A 16,741-nucleotide genomic window follows, 5' to 3' on the forward strand; every position below is an offset into this window, starting at 1 on the left:
GGGAAGACCACCGGAGGGAAGGCCAACTGAGGGTAGGCTTTGAATCATCGGGCCTTCAGCCCCAGCTGACCTGCGACTACCTTCATGCAAACTCAAGCTGTCGACGAAGGACCATCCCTGCAAGGTAAAGTACCCAAGCAGAGACTTTAACTTTGGGGTACTCGAACCTGGACAATGCCCTTGCAGCACCCGGAGCCCACGTGATGACGGCAGGCTCCAGAGAGCACCAAGAGCGAACCCCGAACCCAACTGCTGTTTTGCGTCTAACAAACCCTTTTTGATTGGTGAGCATGATGGAGATGGAGGTGGAAAAGGTAGTGGGGACTGATCTGTTGGACACGGGGGCATCACGCACCGTGATCTACTCAGCTAACCCCACCACCTCACCTCTCTCTATCAGGGTCCCATACAGTCTATCGGGGTTCACGGGTAAGGAACAGGCTGGCTCGGTCTCCATCCCGCTCGCCATTCGGATAGGACCGCTCTGCTCCAAGTGGCCGTGTGTCTTGGTGAATTGGGGTGGAGGGTGGAAGAGGGGTCCTGGGGGCCGATTTTATCGTAGGTCACGGGATCCTGGTGGATTTAAGGAATCACTGCCTCTGGGGGGCAGGAAAGGTAAAGGACGGTGAGATCGTAGTTATCCCGGGTAAGGAAGGGAAGGGGACCCTCTGCACCATGAAGCCCAAAGAGGGTTATAACCTTGAACTTATGGTCAGCAACACCCCACCAGAGTTCCAGGCATTTGTGCAGGCCCACCTGGCCGCATTTGCCACTCACAAACACGACTGCGGGAGGGTCACAGGGTTTGAGGTCAGAGTAGACGGGGACCCCATGACCCGACCACAGAAACAGTATAACTTCCCCAGGGAAGCAGAGCCGGACATGGAAGCAGCCATGTCCTCGTTAGTAGAGCAGGGAGTTCTGAGGCCGATAGCCACCCATGTGAATTCTCCGTTGTGGCCGGTTAGAAAACCGGACAATTCCTGGAGGGCCACGGTGGACTATCGGGTGCTCAATAGTAACATCCCAGCCTGTGCACCTACAGTGGCAGCAGTTGCCGACCTGATAGGGAGTATCCCAGCATCCGCGACCACTTTCACGCTGCTGGATATTTCCAATGGGTTTTGGTCCATCCCTGTAAGGAGGGAGGATCAGTACAAGTTTGCCTTTATGTTTAAAGGGCAACAGTACACGTGGAACTGTTTGCCACAGAGCTTCCATAATAGCCCCAGCATCTTCCATCAGTGCATGGCAGACAGTTTGAAGGACTTTAGTCAGCCTGGACAGTTGGTACAATATGTGGATGACCTGCTCCTGTTCACTGATTCGAAAGAGGAGCATGGCCCACTACTGGCCGAATTGCTAGAGCTGTTAGAACAGAATGGTTTCAAAGTGAATCCCAAGAAGGTGCAGATCGGCCAGCAGGAGCTGAAATTCCTCGGTCTGGCCATGCGCGCTGGAGAAAGGGCCATAGATAAGGCTAGGAGGGAGGCGGTACAAGAACTACCTGTCCCCAACACAGTAACGGGTGTGAGGTCTTTCCTGGGGCTCACCCGGTACTGTAGAGACTTCATTGAGGACTATGCAGCTACCGCAGCCCCTCTGCTCCGACTCCGACACAAGGGAGTGGAGTGGTTGTGGGATGAGGGTTGCCAGGCAGCATTTGTCAGGCTCAAGGAAGACTTGCAGACCACACCAGCTTTAAGAGCCATAGATGGTGGGTAAGAGTTTTTCCTGGAGGTAGCAGCCAGCGGGGACAGCCTGAGTGCTGTGCTGCTCCAAGAGCGGCATGGCCGGCTGCGGCCGGTGGTCTACTCCTCCAGGATACTCACAGATGTGGAAAGGAGCTATCCCAATTGTGAACGGCATCTTTTGGCCACACATTGGGCTGTGATAAGATCTTTGATCTTCACAGGCACCTCTCCCATCACCCTCCTCACCCATCACACCCGGATGCTTCTGGACGGGAGGATCAAGAATGGGACAGTGAGCAGTGCCTGCATTGCCCGCTGGACCTTGCTCCTTTCACAGATGGATCTGAAGGTGAAGGGTCTCTGTGAGCCAAAGCTCGCAGCCAACATGGCATATCCCGGAACAGCCCATCGGTGTTCCATAGAAGCGGTTTGGGAAGTAAACATAGGTTTCCGGGCCGGGATATATCCCACAGGCCGCGAGTTCTGTGTAGACGGTTCTAGCACGGTATCTGCTGGCGAGCGTCTCACGGGGTGTGGAGTTTACGACCCAGCGGCAAACATTGCCCTGGCGATCAAGCTCCCCAGCACCATGAGCGCCCAGCAGGCTGAACTGTCCGCGGTAGTGTACGTTGTTACACACCCCGAGATCTTCCCCACCCCCTACACGATTTGCTCGGACAGTATATTTATGTGCAATTCGTGTACGGAGTACCTGGCCATCTGGTCCCACCGCGCATACACCTCCGCTGACGGGAGACCCCTCACAGTAAAGCCCCTGCTGGAAAAAATCCTGGCAGCAGTGGGGGAGGAAGGAGAGGTTTCCATCCACAAGGTGAAGGCCCATTCCTCCACAGAACAATCAGCAGAGCAACCAGCAGGCTGACTTGCTCGCCAAGGAGGGTGCCCGCACAGGCATTTTCTGGGACACATTTGGATCCAGACCCATGGCGGCGGTCAGAGGTAGGAACAGGACCCAAGGGAATGTAGGAGTAGTGTTAGCCCCGGACCTCAAGATGGTCCAAGCCCAAGACCCCGCCCTCAAAACAGTCTTCAGCACCATAGCTGAGGGAAAGGAGATAGAAGGTCCATATGGCACAGCGACTCTCTCCATCAAAGATGGTATGCTGTTCCGGGGGGGGCAGTGGGTTGTACCGCAGCAGCACCGGAGGGAATTCCTTCAACTGGCCCATGGGGGTCCAGGAGCGGGACACCCCGGGCCTGAAACTACCTGGCAACGGGTGGAACAGGCGGGATGGTGGCCGGGACTCAGGGACGATGTCCGCAAGTTCTGTACAGGTTGTCTCGTGTGCGCTGCAAATGACCCTGACCCCTGCAGAAGGTCCCCATGGGACACGTCAGGAGGGTAGAGGGACCGTGGCAGTCGATACAAGTCGACTACATCGGGCCCCTGCCCACTGCCCAGGGAGGCTATAAGTACTGCCTAGTCCTGGTGGACGTGTTTACCAAGTGGGTAGAGGCCTTTCCCTGCAGAGCTGCCACAGCTCTGGGTACTGCCCGGATCCTAGTCCGGGAAGTGTTCTCGAGGTGGGGACTGCCACAGTTCATGGGGACTGCCACAGTTCTTGGAGTCCGATCAAGGAAGTCATTTCACCGGACAGGTGATGCAGAACACCCTGATGCTGCTGGGCATCGAGGGGAAATGGCACATAGCCCACAACCCCCAGTCATCGGGGATCGTAGAGCACATGAGCCGGACCCTTAAGGAAAGGTTAAGAGAGGAAACGGTGGACTCGCCCCGTAAATGGGCCGAAGTCCTACCGTTGGTTTTGATGGGGATCCGAGCCAGCCAGTCTAAAAGCACTGGGTATTCCCCATACGAGCTGATGACTGGCAGGGTTATGCGGACCCCCACCCATGTACTAGCCCCGGTACTCACGGAGGGTCAGCTCAGGGAGGTAAACTGGGACCAGTTCGCCCGAAACCTTTTTAAGCACCTGAAGCAGGTCCATGAGCAGGCGGCCGGGAACATGGGAAGGCAGCATCGGAGGAACCGATTGCTGCTCGAGCCGAGGTAGCACCACGAGTGGGAGATAGGAGATCAGGTCATGGTAAGATACTATGCCTGGGTAGGTAGTTTGGAGCCATTGTACATGGGGCCCTACAGTATTGTAGATAAAGCCAGCCCCATGGTGTACGCCTTGAAGATGCCCCGGCGTACGAAATGGTTTCACATCAACCAGTGCAAACTGTTTCAGCCTGAAAGGGGAAAACAGCCAGTTGGGGTAAGGTCTGAGGATAAAGATCCTCAGCCTGCAGCACGAGCGAGTTCACAGACCACACAAGCAGGCGCTGTGGCTTGCTTGAAGGGAGGGGCCATCCAGCCCATCGATTGGGACACGCCCCCACTCTTCTGGGATCCAGACGAGAGGGAGGGACTGGAGGGCAGAAACACCGCCCCTAACCCAGGTATAGAGAGGGAGGGACCTGAGGTTGAAAATCCCGCCCCGGACCCAGCCATGGGACCCAAGGGCGGAGACTCTCAGCTCGCAGCAGCAGGCTGCGAAAAGTTACCTGCCCCCAACCCAGGTTCGGGAGGGGTCAAGCATGGGGGAGCAGCGGCTCGGGTAAAAGGCTCAGCGGCCAAGACAGCCCCACCCGCCAAAGCCCCCAGAAAGTCCCTGCGGACGCCCCAGCTGAGCCATGGTCACCGGCCCTTCAGTTACCAAGGGCCACCCCTCGAGCCAGGGAGAGGTCCAAGGACAGAGGTCCTCAGCCAGCAGCCTCGGGCTGCGAGGGACCAACCGTGAAGGATGGTGCGGTCACGCCGGGGGTAGCGGCGAGCCGCAGTCTGACCAGGGATTAGCCTGGCCACCCAGAGACGGGCGGTGGATGTATATAGTTGGTTTAAGTTTAAGTAAGGTGTAGTTGTTTAGCTTAAGTTTGGTTGTTTGTAATTTAAGTTAAATAGGGTGATGGGTAGTTTTAAGTTAAGCAGCCTGTTAAGAGTGTATCGTTGGGTCGAGGTCGCGAGACCCGACTTGCCTCACCAAGCCAGAGAATCTCTTGGGGACCTGGCTGCATGTTTTTTTACATCTTTTTGCAGAAAGATGTTCGGGATGGAATGGATCGTGGTCCTATTCACCCTAATCGGGATGAGTAAGGAGAGGAGGGGCGACGTCCAAGACTCCCACATCTATGGGTGTTTGGGAGACAAGGCACCCCTGGCGATCGATGGGAGCGGTGAACGGGATGCGGAGGAGACCGCTGTCTACTTCCTTGAGGGAAGGTGGCCAGGATGGTTGGGTTCCAATTCGTCTCAGTACTCCAGCCAGACCGGATTCACGTACGGGGAAGCCTCCCTCCTGTGCCCCCGGGTGCGAGTCATTTCCACGAGGGTCAGAGTCACCGTTGGAAAGCAAATATGTTTAACATGCAAAGGACACATTCCACTGGACAGATGGTGGTGGCTCAGAAAGTTGAGCAAGGACATGAGGAACCCCGAAGTCGAATGGGAGCGTTTGGGTAACAACACCCATCGGACAATTACCGGGACTCATGGAGGACTGAGTGTGTGCTGGGACAAGTGGTGGGAACCGGACCAAGGGATTTACATCTGTATGTGGGGGTCAGAGAAGGTCTGCCTCGCAGGCATATCCATTGTTTTCCACCAGCAGTGGCAAGACGCCGGGGAAGGGATAAGGTGGGATACCAGCCTGAAGGTGTGCGCAGTCCCATTCTCCCTGATCCCAGTCAATGCCACTGAGCTGGTAACCCACCCCCTTAAGCCCTTGCCCATGGCGCAGGCGGCGAGGTTATCCAGGGAAGATTGCCCCACCACCACCAAGGGAACAGGGAATGGGTGGGTACTAGTCCCCACCGATCAGATGCTGTACCAGGGGGTACAATACGCGGTCGCGTCCGTGATTTAAAATCTCACGGAGGTACATTTACCGGAGTGGTGCCCCAAAGAAACAGAGCAGCTATACCAGGCCCTATTAAAAGACATGTTGAAGAAATTTTACGAGTTCGATTTTGCCCACGTGGACAAAACCGAACTTTATACCACACGCCGGGAATTTTTTGGTCACCCAGGGAGACAAAGAAGGGGTGTATGGAATGATGTTTTTACTGCGTTTAACACTGGGTCCTCTGTCATCAACAGCTTGGATGACATAGAGCTGCAGACCCAGATAAACGGTTTAAAAACACAGTTAAAAGGGTGTAAGAGTCATGAAAGTTTAAGAAAGAAAATACTTTAAAATATTGGTTAAATAGTATAATAGTTAATTTACCTGACTGACTTATTGTATTGAGAAACCCCCTCTTTTCTTGTTACAATAGTATAGGCTGAGTGACCCCCTTTATTCTTGCTACAATGGTACAGTCCTTAAGCTTGTCACATGGTATCCAGCCATTTTACAGCAAAAGCACCACGAGGCTGGAGGAGGCAGAAGCTTTGAGGGCTGGAGCAATACAGTTTTTGACCGTGTTCGTTTAAACGTGTTTTGCTTTGTAATTCTGTTTGTAAGGTGTTACAGTAAACAGTTTAAAGACAAAGTTATGGTTTGGAACGTTTTATTTCGACACGTGTCTACTCGTTGCTAAAGCCTCAAAGCTCAGTGGCTGCATGTTCGGAAATTACGAAGCGCCACTACAAAGGGATATTACTGGATGAGAACAAGGTAGTGGGCTCGGAGTTGCATGAGGACCAGGCCATGATGGTCCATTTAAAAGAGATCATAGCCGAGTTGGAAAAGCACGCAAAGACGGTAAATGCTCTCATAAGGGAGGACAGAAATGCTTCTGACCAGGCTGCGCAGAATGAGGTGTGCGTGTTATAAGGGGTGTGGTTACTGGGTGAGGGCCGCAGTAACCTGGAGGATTTAAAACAAGGTTTAGTCCCCTCCTGGATTAGCAACAAGCACCTCGCAGCCCTCCACCCTTTTGAGAACACATTGAGCCCGTGCCAACTCCGTCTAGCCTCCGAAGCCTATCCAGTCCCCGTGGATTGTGGGCGGTCCAACCACACAATCATGGGAGTAGTACTTAGGATGCCGGTCATGGGTAGGACAGCCCGACCCGCCCTGGTATACAGGGTTGAGAACATTGTAGTCATTCAAGGGGGTGCACACATTCGGTTCACAGCGGTCCTGCCTTACGTCATTAAGTGAGAGCACGCTATGACAGGTACTGACCTCTCAGGGTGCCGGAGCCGGGGAGCACACATAATCCTGTGCCCCCAGCACTTGAATGCCTTCTCCAGACTGCAGTGTGGGTTCAGAGCTGCTGATGCGAAGCCTATAAATTGCACCGTGGAGGCAATGGCACAAGGCCATGTTCGCCCGCAGGTAGCATATATAGGGGGTGGGACATATTGTGTCACCAGCGGCGCGTCCCAATACCAGCACAGACAGCACAGCTGGTGCCCGGTTAGTGACAGCAGTTTCTGTTTTAAACCCAAGGCAGAAGTTTGAGTGGCCCAGGAGCGAATTGTCCCCATCCCTGAACCCTCCACTGTTCACCTCACTGTGAAGGAGAATTTTACAAACTTGCAGAAGTACGTAGTGCACTTTGGCTATGAAATTCCCCCTCTCCCTGAACATTTGACCAAAATTCTAAAAGCCGTCATAGTTTCACAGAAACATTTCTACACTCTCGAGCAGAAAACGGTAGAGATAGGGACTAAGATATTGGATATTGTGACTCCACCCTGGTGGAACCTTTTCAATAATATAGAGGTCCCTTCGTGGATCAGACTGGCTTCCCACATTCTCGTGGTTTGCCAGTTAGGAATAGTGCTGTATTTAGTTTGCATTCAGTGTAAGGGAAAAGGTCGGTGGTCAGAATTCCAAAACCAGAGCTTTTGGAAAGAACATTATGTAAAGGTGGAGGGAGATACGCCGGTTTAAGTCTTTTTCCCTGGATTTTGATTAAAGGATTGTTGTTTCTTTGCGTTTGTTATTTTTAATTAAAGGTTTTTCTTTTGTATTTTTGTGACGCGGTTTAATAAAGATATGTGTACCAAGTGGTGCAGGGGTGTAGGATCCCCATCCATGCTTGGATGTGTGTGTAAAGCCTGTAATTTTGCGCTTTGTATGCTGATGTACACTACATTTTCGCGGAATGGGAAGTGCATGTGTCGTGGGTATATTAGATAGATAATTACAGGGGAAGGCTGACTATGGAGGGTCAGAAAAATTTTGCTCAGTTTAAAAGGTATGATACTTCAAGCAAGTTTTAGTATCACAGGGACGAGTGTAAGATTTGTAAAATTTGTGCATCTCCCCAAAGGTTATTATCGATAAAAGGGAACCTGCGTGGACATTTTTGAATTATAAAGGGTACCCAAGATGGCATCCGTACCTCGTGGCAGAAAGCTTACGGGTCTCCAAAATGGATTCTGCAGCGCAAGCAGCTTGGGGGAAATCGAAACTAAGGCTGCAGGTTTTCTGTGAAAAGAACTTTGTGTTTTGGGACCCAGACAGAACTGTGAATTATGTATTAGACCGAATTGGAGACAGATCTAAATTCAATGAGGCCTACAGTTAAAGCCATCAAGCAGTCTGCATACATAATCGGAAACAGATTAAGCACATCCATCGAGGCTTGACAAGCCCATCAAGGACTTTCAGGACAATACGAGTCAATTATCGGGCCGGTAGATGCAATTACCGGCCATCTAAAAACCGTCAGTATAGATTGCTACCGTTATTTTAACTAGCCCGCCAAAATTAAAACAAAGAGCTAACCTGATTTGGCACGCAGATAAGGTTTTTTCAACGAAGGTATAATTGAAGGCCCCCAGGTAGCAATCGGGGAACTCTTGCTCTGCTCTCCTGCTGCTGTGCTGGTGCTGGCGCTCCCCGGTTCTTCGGCCCCTCGCTCTCATGGCTGCCGCTCTTCCCCCGTCCCGCGCTTACCCCCTGGCCTTTGCCTGTGCCCTCTCCCACTCTATCTGGACTCGCCCCGGCACCGGGTCGGGCGAACACAGGCAATTCAGGCCAGGCGAAGCGGGACGCGACGAGGGGAGGAGGAGGGAAGACCACCGGAGGGAAGGCCAACTGAGGGTAGGCTTCAAATCATCGGGCCTTCAGCCCCAGCTGAGCTGCGACTACCTTCATGCAAACTCAAGCTGTCGACAAAGGACCATCCCTGCAAGGTAAAGTACCCAAGCAGAGACTTTAACTTTGGGGTACTCGAACCTGGACAACGCCCTTGCAGCACCCGGAGCCCACGTGACGACGGCAGACTCCAGAGAGCACCAAGAGCGAACCCCGAACCCAACTGCTGTTTTGCGTCTAACAAACCCTTTTTGATTGGTGAACATGAATTCTGACCCCTCATAGATTAACCTAGTTAGGTATAGGGGGTGGGATAAGGAAAAGGGGATTGTTAAGATAATTGTTTTCCCTCGATGTGCCGTGTGTTCCCCATTTCCCTGTGTATAGTATTATTATGACTCTCTTGTAATTTTTGCCTGTAGAAGTGTACACTAGTGATTTTCCATAAAATTGTATCAAGTTTTCCTCTTCAATAAAAATCTTGGTTTTGTTTGCATCCAACCACCTGTCTCCTCGAGTCTTCTCTGTATCGCTGCCTGTATCTAAGTCCGGTGTCCACAACCCAGGGGGCGAGTGATTCGAACCGCTCAAGGAAGGTAGTCAGAGGCAAAGCTGACTGACCCGAACACGCCTGTGCAAAACCCCCTACATGTTCCACAACTTGGCCATCATGAGGGTGCAGCCCTTGCCAGCAGGGATTGCGGGACCACCTCTGGAGGAGGACAAGGAAGAGGAAGATGAGCAAGAGGAAGACGAGGAAGAAGAGGAAGGGAGGAGGCAGGCAGCTAATCCCCCTTCTGGATGGGCCGTCCGTTAACACCTCATCAGAATCTGGGGGCGATTTTCTGTCATCGGATGAGGCGGGTTTGGAGGCAGGGAAGGCGGGAAAATTAGATTCAAAGAGGTCGGGTTCAGAACCTGCCTCCAACCTGCTTCCGTGGGATTTTGCCAGTGCAGGTTTTGGAGGTCGGGAAACGCCCCTTACCAGCGGCTGTCAAAGTCACCACCGCACTCAACTGCTTTGCCTCAGGCTCCTTCCAGGGATCATCAGCAGACATCATGTCTCCTTGGTGACAAAGGCTATCCCCTGAAGAAGTGGCTAATGACGCCGATCAGGAGGCCAGCTAACGAGGCCCAAGAGCGCTACAACGTCAGCCACACTTCGACCAGGTCCATCATAGAACAGACCATTGGGTTGTTGAAGATGCACTTCCGTTGCCTTGGCCGGTCAGATGGAGCCCTGCAGCATACACTGTACAGGGTCTCCAGAATGGTCGTGGTCTGCTGTACACTTCACAACATCACACAGCGTCATGGCTTACAGCTTCCTGATGAGCAAGCAGCTCAGTTCCAACCCTCCTCAGATGAAGATGAGGAGGAGGAGGAGGCTGAGGAGGAGAAGGAGGATCTGGAGGAGGAGGAGGAGGAGCAGGAGGAGGTCAGTGCGCCGGTGTATCGACCAGCGGCAGTGGCAGCACACGAGCACATTGCTGCCAGAGCTGCAAGGGATGAACTTATCATGACCAGATTTGCATAGGTTGCCCAAGTTGGCACATGTCCTTGGCTCCATCCTAGGACTTCATTGACAATGGGCATGACTCTCTGGCCTCCTTTCACTCAGACCACCAACCAGACAACGCAAGTGTGGCGGTGCCCGCAATGTGGAGCTTGCTAAGTTGAAAGAACAGATGGCATAACGCCAACATTTTGGCTTCAAATCATTTTAATGCTTTCCAACAGGGATGGCATTTCATCAATACACAGAAACAGTGTCCCAATCTGCACACAGATCTGGAGGTTATATCCCTTGCCAGCTGTACCCTCACAGCCTTGGTTTCTTTGGCAGGCCTCTTCCTCCGAGATGAGTGGAAGAGCACCTACATGCTAGCTCTCACCCCCTCCAGCAACATTTGAAGCGCCTCATCTGAGAGCCTCGGGTAGGCCCTTGCCTTGGAATTGGACATAGATTTCCCAAAAGATGTTGGAGGTGGTGCAGGAGAAGCAGAAATGCTGTGGAGTGAGCCAAGGGAGCAAGAAGCCATAAAAACAGACTGGAAAAGTGCTGTCAACAGAGGCGAGTTTCAGTCCCAAAACACTAATTGAGCAAGAGCATCCCACACCTCTGAAATCAGGTGGACAATCATGGGACAATCGCAAAATTTTGAAACCTATCAGTGGAGGTGAGTTTCAAACCCACCCAAACTGAAACCCGCCTCCATCTCGCCTCCAGTGGGAAAATCACCCCCTCTGATTCCAATGATTGAAATCCCAGATCCCCGTTGCTCACCACTTCCCCATCATACCATCCTTCTGTCATGGAATATCACAGTGTCCTCCTGGGCACAAAGCTGACATGAAAGCCACCACAAAATATTATAAACAAAATTATTACATTTATCAACATTCAATTTGTACAAATGATATCAACTATTCACCCTTGTGCAATCCCTTAGTGCCTATCATTCAGGTGCCCTTTCCTGATCTAGTGCTCCTACAAAGTGCTCCCCCAGTGGCTACAGCATGGCTGGTAGAAGGCTGCTGACTTTCAGTGGGGGAGACTACAGGTGGCCTTGCAGGATGACCTCAAGCAGCTCTGGACCTAGAAAGCCCGGCTGTAGACTGCAACATCTCAGCATGGGCGGCAGCAGTCTGGGCTGGCTGGCTGACAGGCGGCAGCAGTCTGGGCTGGCTGGCTGACAGGCAGCAGCAAAGGCAATAGTGGAGTAGCAGTGGTGGCAACAGGAATGCTGTCATCCTGAGAGAGGACAGCAGAATCCTGCTCCACTGACCCACTGCCACTCCCCCGGGGCAGCACCTCAGCATTCCTTGCAATCTGTTGGAGCACAGATTGCTGGGCTTCTGTGACACCCTGCAAGCCCCGGTCGACAGTGATAAACCTAGCTATGATGGCAGAAGTCTGAGCTTGGGTGGCAGCAAGCTGAGATTGCATGAGAGCAGTCTGATCTTGCATGTCAGCAAGCTAAGACTGCAGGACAACGGTCTGCGCTTCTGCTGCAGCACTAAGACGTTGGGTCGCTTCCGCCTGTGCTACAATGGCAGCCGTGACATCGCCCATCACACGCAGCATCATGTCTGGGTTGACACGGTCTCTTCAGGAGTTTTCCATCTGGAAATTCTGGGCTCCAAGCTCTGCATAAAGCCCCATCCAATGTTGGAGATGGACTCCTCCATGCTCCTTAACATTGCCAAGAGTCTCTTGGCAGGTTTGCCATTGCACCTAGTGATTTGGTGTGCATGCCCACCAACCTTCTTCTGAAGGCCGCCCCATCGAGGTCCTCATCTGAGTCGTGTGCAGCAGAACTCGCCCTCCGGGGAGCTGGCCCCCAAGCAACCCTTTCTCCCTGGCCTTGCTGCAACCCACTCGTACCCGATGACTCACCCTGTGCAGATCCCGCTTGTACACTAACCTCTAACTTATGCGCAGTGCCAGTTTCTGAGCTGGTGTCGACAAGTGACAATTGCAGTGATGTTGTGTCTTCTTCTTCTCCCTGCTTGCTCTCCTGCATTGCCTCCAGTATAGGCTGGTCTGGTGCTTGGTCTTGATTATCTGAAAGCAGAAAGGCAGAATAGTCAGGTTATGGTGATGGGAGGTGGGGGAAGCAAGACATCCATGAATACAGCATCAGTAACTTGAAAGTGAGAAGAGATTGTAGGATGAGGGGAAAGTGGGATGTGAGAAGAAGGATTAGCATACCGTTGTTCTCCCCAGGGGCTTCAACCTCGCCGATTGCCACGGCCTTTATGACCTGCTGCCCAATGATCTCCAGCACTCACTCCTACAGTTGATTGAGGTCCTGCATGGCAGCTTGCTCCCTCCCCGCCCCCCCCCCCCCCCCGCCTGTCTGGCACTGCTGCCTCCTGTTATACGCGACCTTGACCTGCAATGTAGTGCAATGTGTTTGGGTGATGTGCCTGCCATAGTTGAATAGCTGTCAGTGTGTGCAAGGTGTGAGATGTGGGTGTGAGTGTTGCAGCAGTAGTAAGGTTGTGAGGCTGAAGTGAAGCTCTGATTGTGAGGTCTGAGTAGTGATAGGTAGCGATTGTTGCTAGGTGAGTGCTGGGGAGGTGGTGCATTGAGCAGTGTGGGAGGCTTGTGGTGCAGATGGTATTATGTGGCATTTGCTGAAGCCTTCACTCACCTTGACCACCCGTGTGAGGTCATTAAACTTCTTCTTGCACTGGATAGCGGATTGTGGCACCACAGTGCTGGCCGTCACATATCTCCTGCCAGAGCCTTCTGGATGTATGGGGCGAGGGCTTCCTGCCAGTCTGCGGGAAGAGGACAGCCTGCCTCCTCTCCACGGCCACCAACAGTGCCTCCAGAGTCACGTCTGAGAACGTTTGGGCTCTCTCCCTGTGCTGAGGCTCCACTATCTGTTTTCAGTACCGTCTGCTTTCAGGTGGAGTTCGAACTGCATTGACAATGAAGTGCTGTATCATCGATGCACTTCCCCCATAAGTACTGAATAAAGCCTGTGCCAAACATGACTAGGAATTACACTGGACCCGATATTGGCCCATCTGTTGAGCGGTAAGCCAATGAGCAGCGGTTTTAGTGCTGAGATCAGCATCATAATCATGTTAATGAGGACTGAGCATGAATTTTGTGTGCTACCTAGACCATTTTGACACGGCGCAGCTTAACATCATTGGGCCATGACACCGCCTGTTTTCTGGCCATATTCAATTTTTAGCCCCTTGTATCTGGGCAAATATTAATGAATGCTCAAATGCAATATTCAGGTATAAATGAGCAAAACAATGGTGATTTATTCAGTAAAAAGAAGGAAAAGAAAGACTTACATTTATATAGCACCTTTCACAATCTCAGGACATCCCAAAGCACTTTACAGTCAATGAAGTACTTTCAAAGTGCGGTTACTGTTGTAATGAATGAAGCACGACAGTCAATTGCGCACAGCAAGCTCCCATAAACAGCAATATGATATTGCCCAGATAATCTGCTTTTTTTAGTGATGTTGGGATAAATATTGGCCAGGACACTGGAGAGAACTCACCTGCTCTTCTTCACAATAGTGCAATGGGATCTTTTACGTCCATCTTTGAGGGCAGGCAGGGCCTTGGTTTAACGTCTCATCCAAACAACAACACCTCTAACAGAGCAGCACTCCTGCAGTACTGCACTGGAGTGCTAGCCTAGAATTTTGTGCTCAAGTCTCTGGAGAGGGATTTAGAAGCCACAACCTTCTGAGCCAGAGGCGAGAGTGATAACCCACTGAAGCACAGCAGACTCAGAATGATGAACAGAATAATGAATGCTAGGTGAATTACAGAGCTGTATCTATATATATAAAACAGTATGGCCTAGAAATTCAGTTTGCACAGTTTTGGGGCGCTAAAGTCGGGCGTTCGGTAAATTTAGCGCCCGCCGGAAACTGCAGGCAACCGCGCCGAAATTCAGTGGATTTGGCCAAGAGTTTTGGCGAGCGCTGAAACCGGCGTTGCAATGCTCGGTTCCGGTGCTAAACCGGCGCTGCGGCCTGATAACGCCGATGCCGGGCGCAGCGCAGGTGCGGTCATGTGTTGCTTGACAGCAGACACCCTGACGCCGGCCTGCTCTTAAAGGGGGAAGGGTCAACTTTGACTGCTGCCACGCCCTGCACACTGGAGCCCTGCTGCTAGGCCTCAACAGTGCTGGTGGGACAAAATAGCGCCAGAACAGATGGAGATGGCCCGTGAAAGAGCCCAGCGCTTCTCAGACCATGCACTGAGGGTGCTGATTGATGCTGTCCAGGAGAGAAGACCCATCTTGTGCCCGGACAATGGCAGAAAGGCTCCCAGGAGAGAGTTCAGGAAAGCCTGGAGGAGCATCGCACGCAGGGTCTCCTCAAACTCAGATGTGCCCAGGACTGCGGACCAGTGCCGTAAAAAGTTCAATGACCTCTGTCGGCTGGTGAAGGTGAGTACCCTTTTCACTGTCCTCCTCATCCTTGCATGTGAGCCTCACACTATGGGCAAAGGGACCTCAAAGGCATAATGGGCAGCCCTCCTCACGCAGCAATGCCACTGGCATGATCATCAGCAGCACTTTCTGCACTGACCACACTGGCCAGGCTATTCCACCATGGGAGGCAGTACACACAGCAACAGGGCACCACACTGTACTTAGAGTCCGTCCTTTCTCTTGCAGGCCAAGCTGGCAAGAAATGCGCGCAGCCGGCTGGAGACCGGTGGTGGACGGCCCCACTACCAGGCTCTAAGTGCTCTGGAGGAGAGCGTCGCTGGACTCCTGCGTCCCCGGGTGACTGGCCCTGTAGCCATCGGGGATGCCGACCCTGTGCTGGAAGCCACTGGTAAGGAGATGACTGCTTGCAGCTCTCTCGTTGCCCTAGTGCTTCCGATCTAAATCCTTTCCCACTGACGGACAAATGCGCATAATGCCACCGCTCAGGCGTCCCTCGCTGACGCCCTGTCCTCACTTTAAAGCTACTCTTGTGCCTTCCTGCTTTCAGCTGCTGAGGAGGAGGTGGTCCCTGAGGCGCCGGGTGCCAGGCCCTTGGAGGAGGAGGACGTCCAGGACGAGGAGGAAGCCGGGCCATCGGGCGAGCCCTCAGCCGTGCCAGGGGATGGCAATGAAGGGGGGACGTCTGGCATGCAGGAGAGCCAGGGGGAGGTGTTGCAGGGGAGGGCAGATCCTGCTTGCAGTGGGGTCCAGGCAGGCGGCAGGGGTCGGCCAGCTCGGCCGGCTTCTCCCCAGCTGCAGAGTCCTCTCTCCAGTCCGGAGAGTGGCCTCGGCCAGGAGGTGCGCCTCCTGCAAGAGATCTTGGTGGCGTCTGACCAGCGCCACCATGAGTTCATGGGGGTTGTGCAGCAGATGCCGCACGCCATCGAGTCCCTGGCTCAGAGTGTGGCAGCATTCGGCCAATCACAGGCCAGGGGGGTGGAGCAACTGGCCGCAGCGCACGCCAGGGGGGTCGAACTACTCGCGGCACTGCAGGAGGAGAGTCGCCAGAGAGGTGGTTCCTTCGAAACACTGTCACAGCAGCTGGAGGCACATACCCGGGCAGTGCGGTCACTGACTTCTGCCATACTCGCTTTGACGCAGAGGCGTCGCACCCGCACCCGCCGCCCTGCTGCAACACAGCGGGCTGGCCTCCAGCACATAGCTGCGCCAGCTGAACTGCCAGGCCGGACGACTGCCACTGTGTCTGCTGAGCCTCACGCGCCTGGCAGCAGCCAGCTTGCCCCCCTTGGAGCATCCGACACTGCCACTCCCCCAGCCAGGGTGCGAGGAGCTGCTGCTGCCACTGATGCTGGCCAGCCACAGCCGAACCAATCAGCAGCCGGCCCCTCCCGGGACGTGCGTCGTGTTGGCCGACCCCCAAGGGCATCTGTCGCGACGCATGGGGGCCCTCATGAGCCTTCCCCCAGCCTTGAGGCCGCCACAGGGCCCACGTTGAGGCGGAGCAGCAGGCCGGGCAGGGGCCGGGGAAGGCTCTCTAAGGACTTGCCCTCTCGGCACAGCCGCTAGAGTGTGGTCTCTGCGGCATTGTATATATGGGGGGGATTGTGTTTTGGGGGCTGATTTTTGTGGATGGCCGAAATTGAAGGCATTTTGTGTTTTTATGGGGGTCTTTCTGTTGGCGAGGGGGGCCCTTTTTTTGTTACGGCCAATGTTGAAGGCCATGTGGATGGCCAACTTTTGTTAGTCCTCCCCAGGTTGGGGGAGTGACATATGTTTGTGACTGTTTTTTGGGTGTCTTCTGTGTTTTTGAGTTTCATGTGGGAAGGGGCCTCAGTTTGTTCAATAAAGGTTTTTATTTATTCAGCTTGTCCAGGTGTCATGTTTCAAGTGTTTGCTGCGTTAACCGGCTGACGGCTTCCGGAGCGGCTGCCTTCAGGTGCGCTCATTCCCACAGGCCATTCCCTCACAGCGGGCCTAGAAGTGTCAAGCAATAAGCCCCCGGCGTACGGCCCTTGGGCCTTCTGGCCCCCTCCTGGCCTGCTCCTCCTCCTCCTCCCCCTCCTCCTCCTGATGGTCCT

At 53.4% G+C, this 16,741-nt stretch overlaps 1 protein-coding gene across 1 annotated transcript; it reads left to right on the forward strand.

Moving 5' to 3' along the window:
- Positions 1–293: 293 nt before the first annotated feature.
- Positions 294–16,472, forward strand: LOC147124549 (uncharacterized). The gene is made up of 3 exons (XM_085981447.1): positions 294–314; positions 14,868–15,051; positions 15,211–16,472. The coding sequence occupies exons 1-3, from the start codon at positions 294–296 to the stop codon at positions 16,227–16,229; spliced, it is 1,224 nt and encodes a 407-aa protein (XP_085837573.1). The 3' UTR covers positions 16,230–16,472.
- The last annotated feature ends 269 nt before the right edge of the window (positions 16,473–16,741 follow it).

This window comes from Somniosus microcephalus, chromosome 1 (assembly GCF_052327205.1).
Source record: "Somniosus microcephalus isolate GS21.2 chromosome 1, FLI_Smic_1.0, whole genome shotgun sequence".
NCBI lineage: Eukaryota > Metazoa > Chordata > Chondrichthyes > Squaliformes > Somniosidae > Somniosus > Somniosus microcephalus.

Excerpts from the sequence above, each read along its gene's own strand:
- LOC147124549 (XM_085981447.1), top strand. The coding sequence starts at position 294 with ATGGAGATGGAGGTGGAAAAG. Across the intron at positions 315-14,867 it reads TGGAGATGGAGGTGGAAAAG|AGTCCGTCCTTTCTCTTGCA; the intron begins GTAGTGGGGACT and ends CACTGTACTTAG. Across the intron at positions 15,052-15,210 it reads CCCTGTGCTGGAAGCCACTG|CTGCTGAGGAGGAGGTGGTC; the intron begins GTAAGGAGATGA and ends TCCTGCTTTCAG.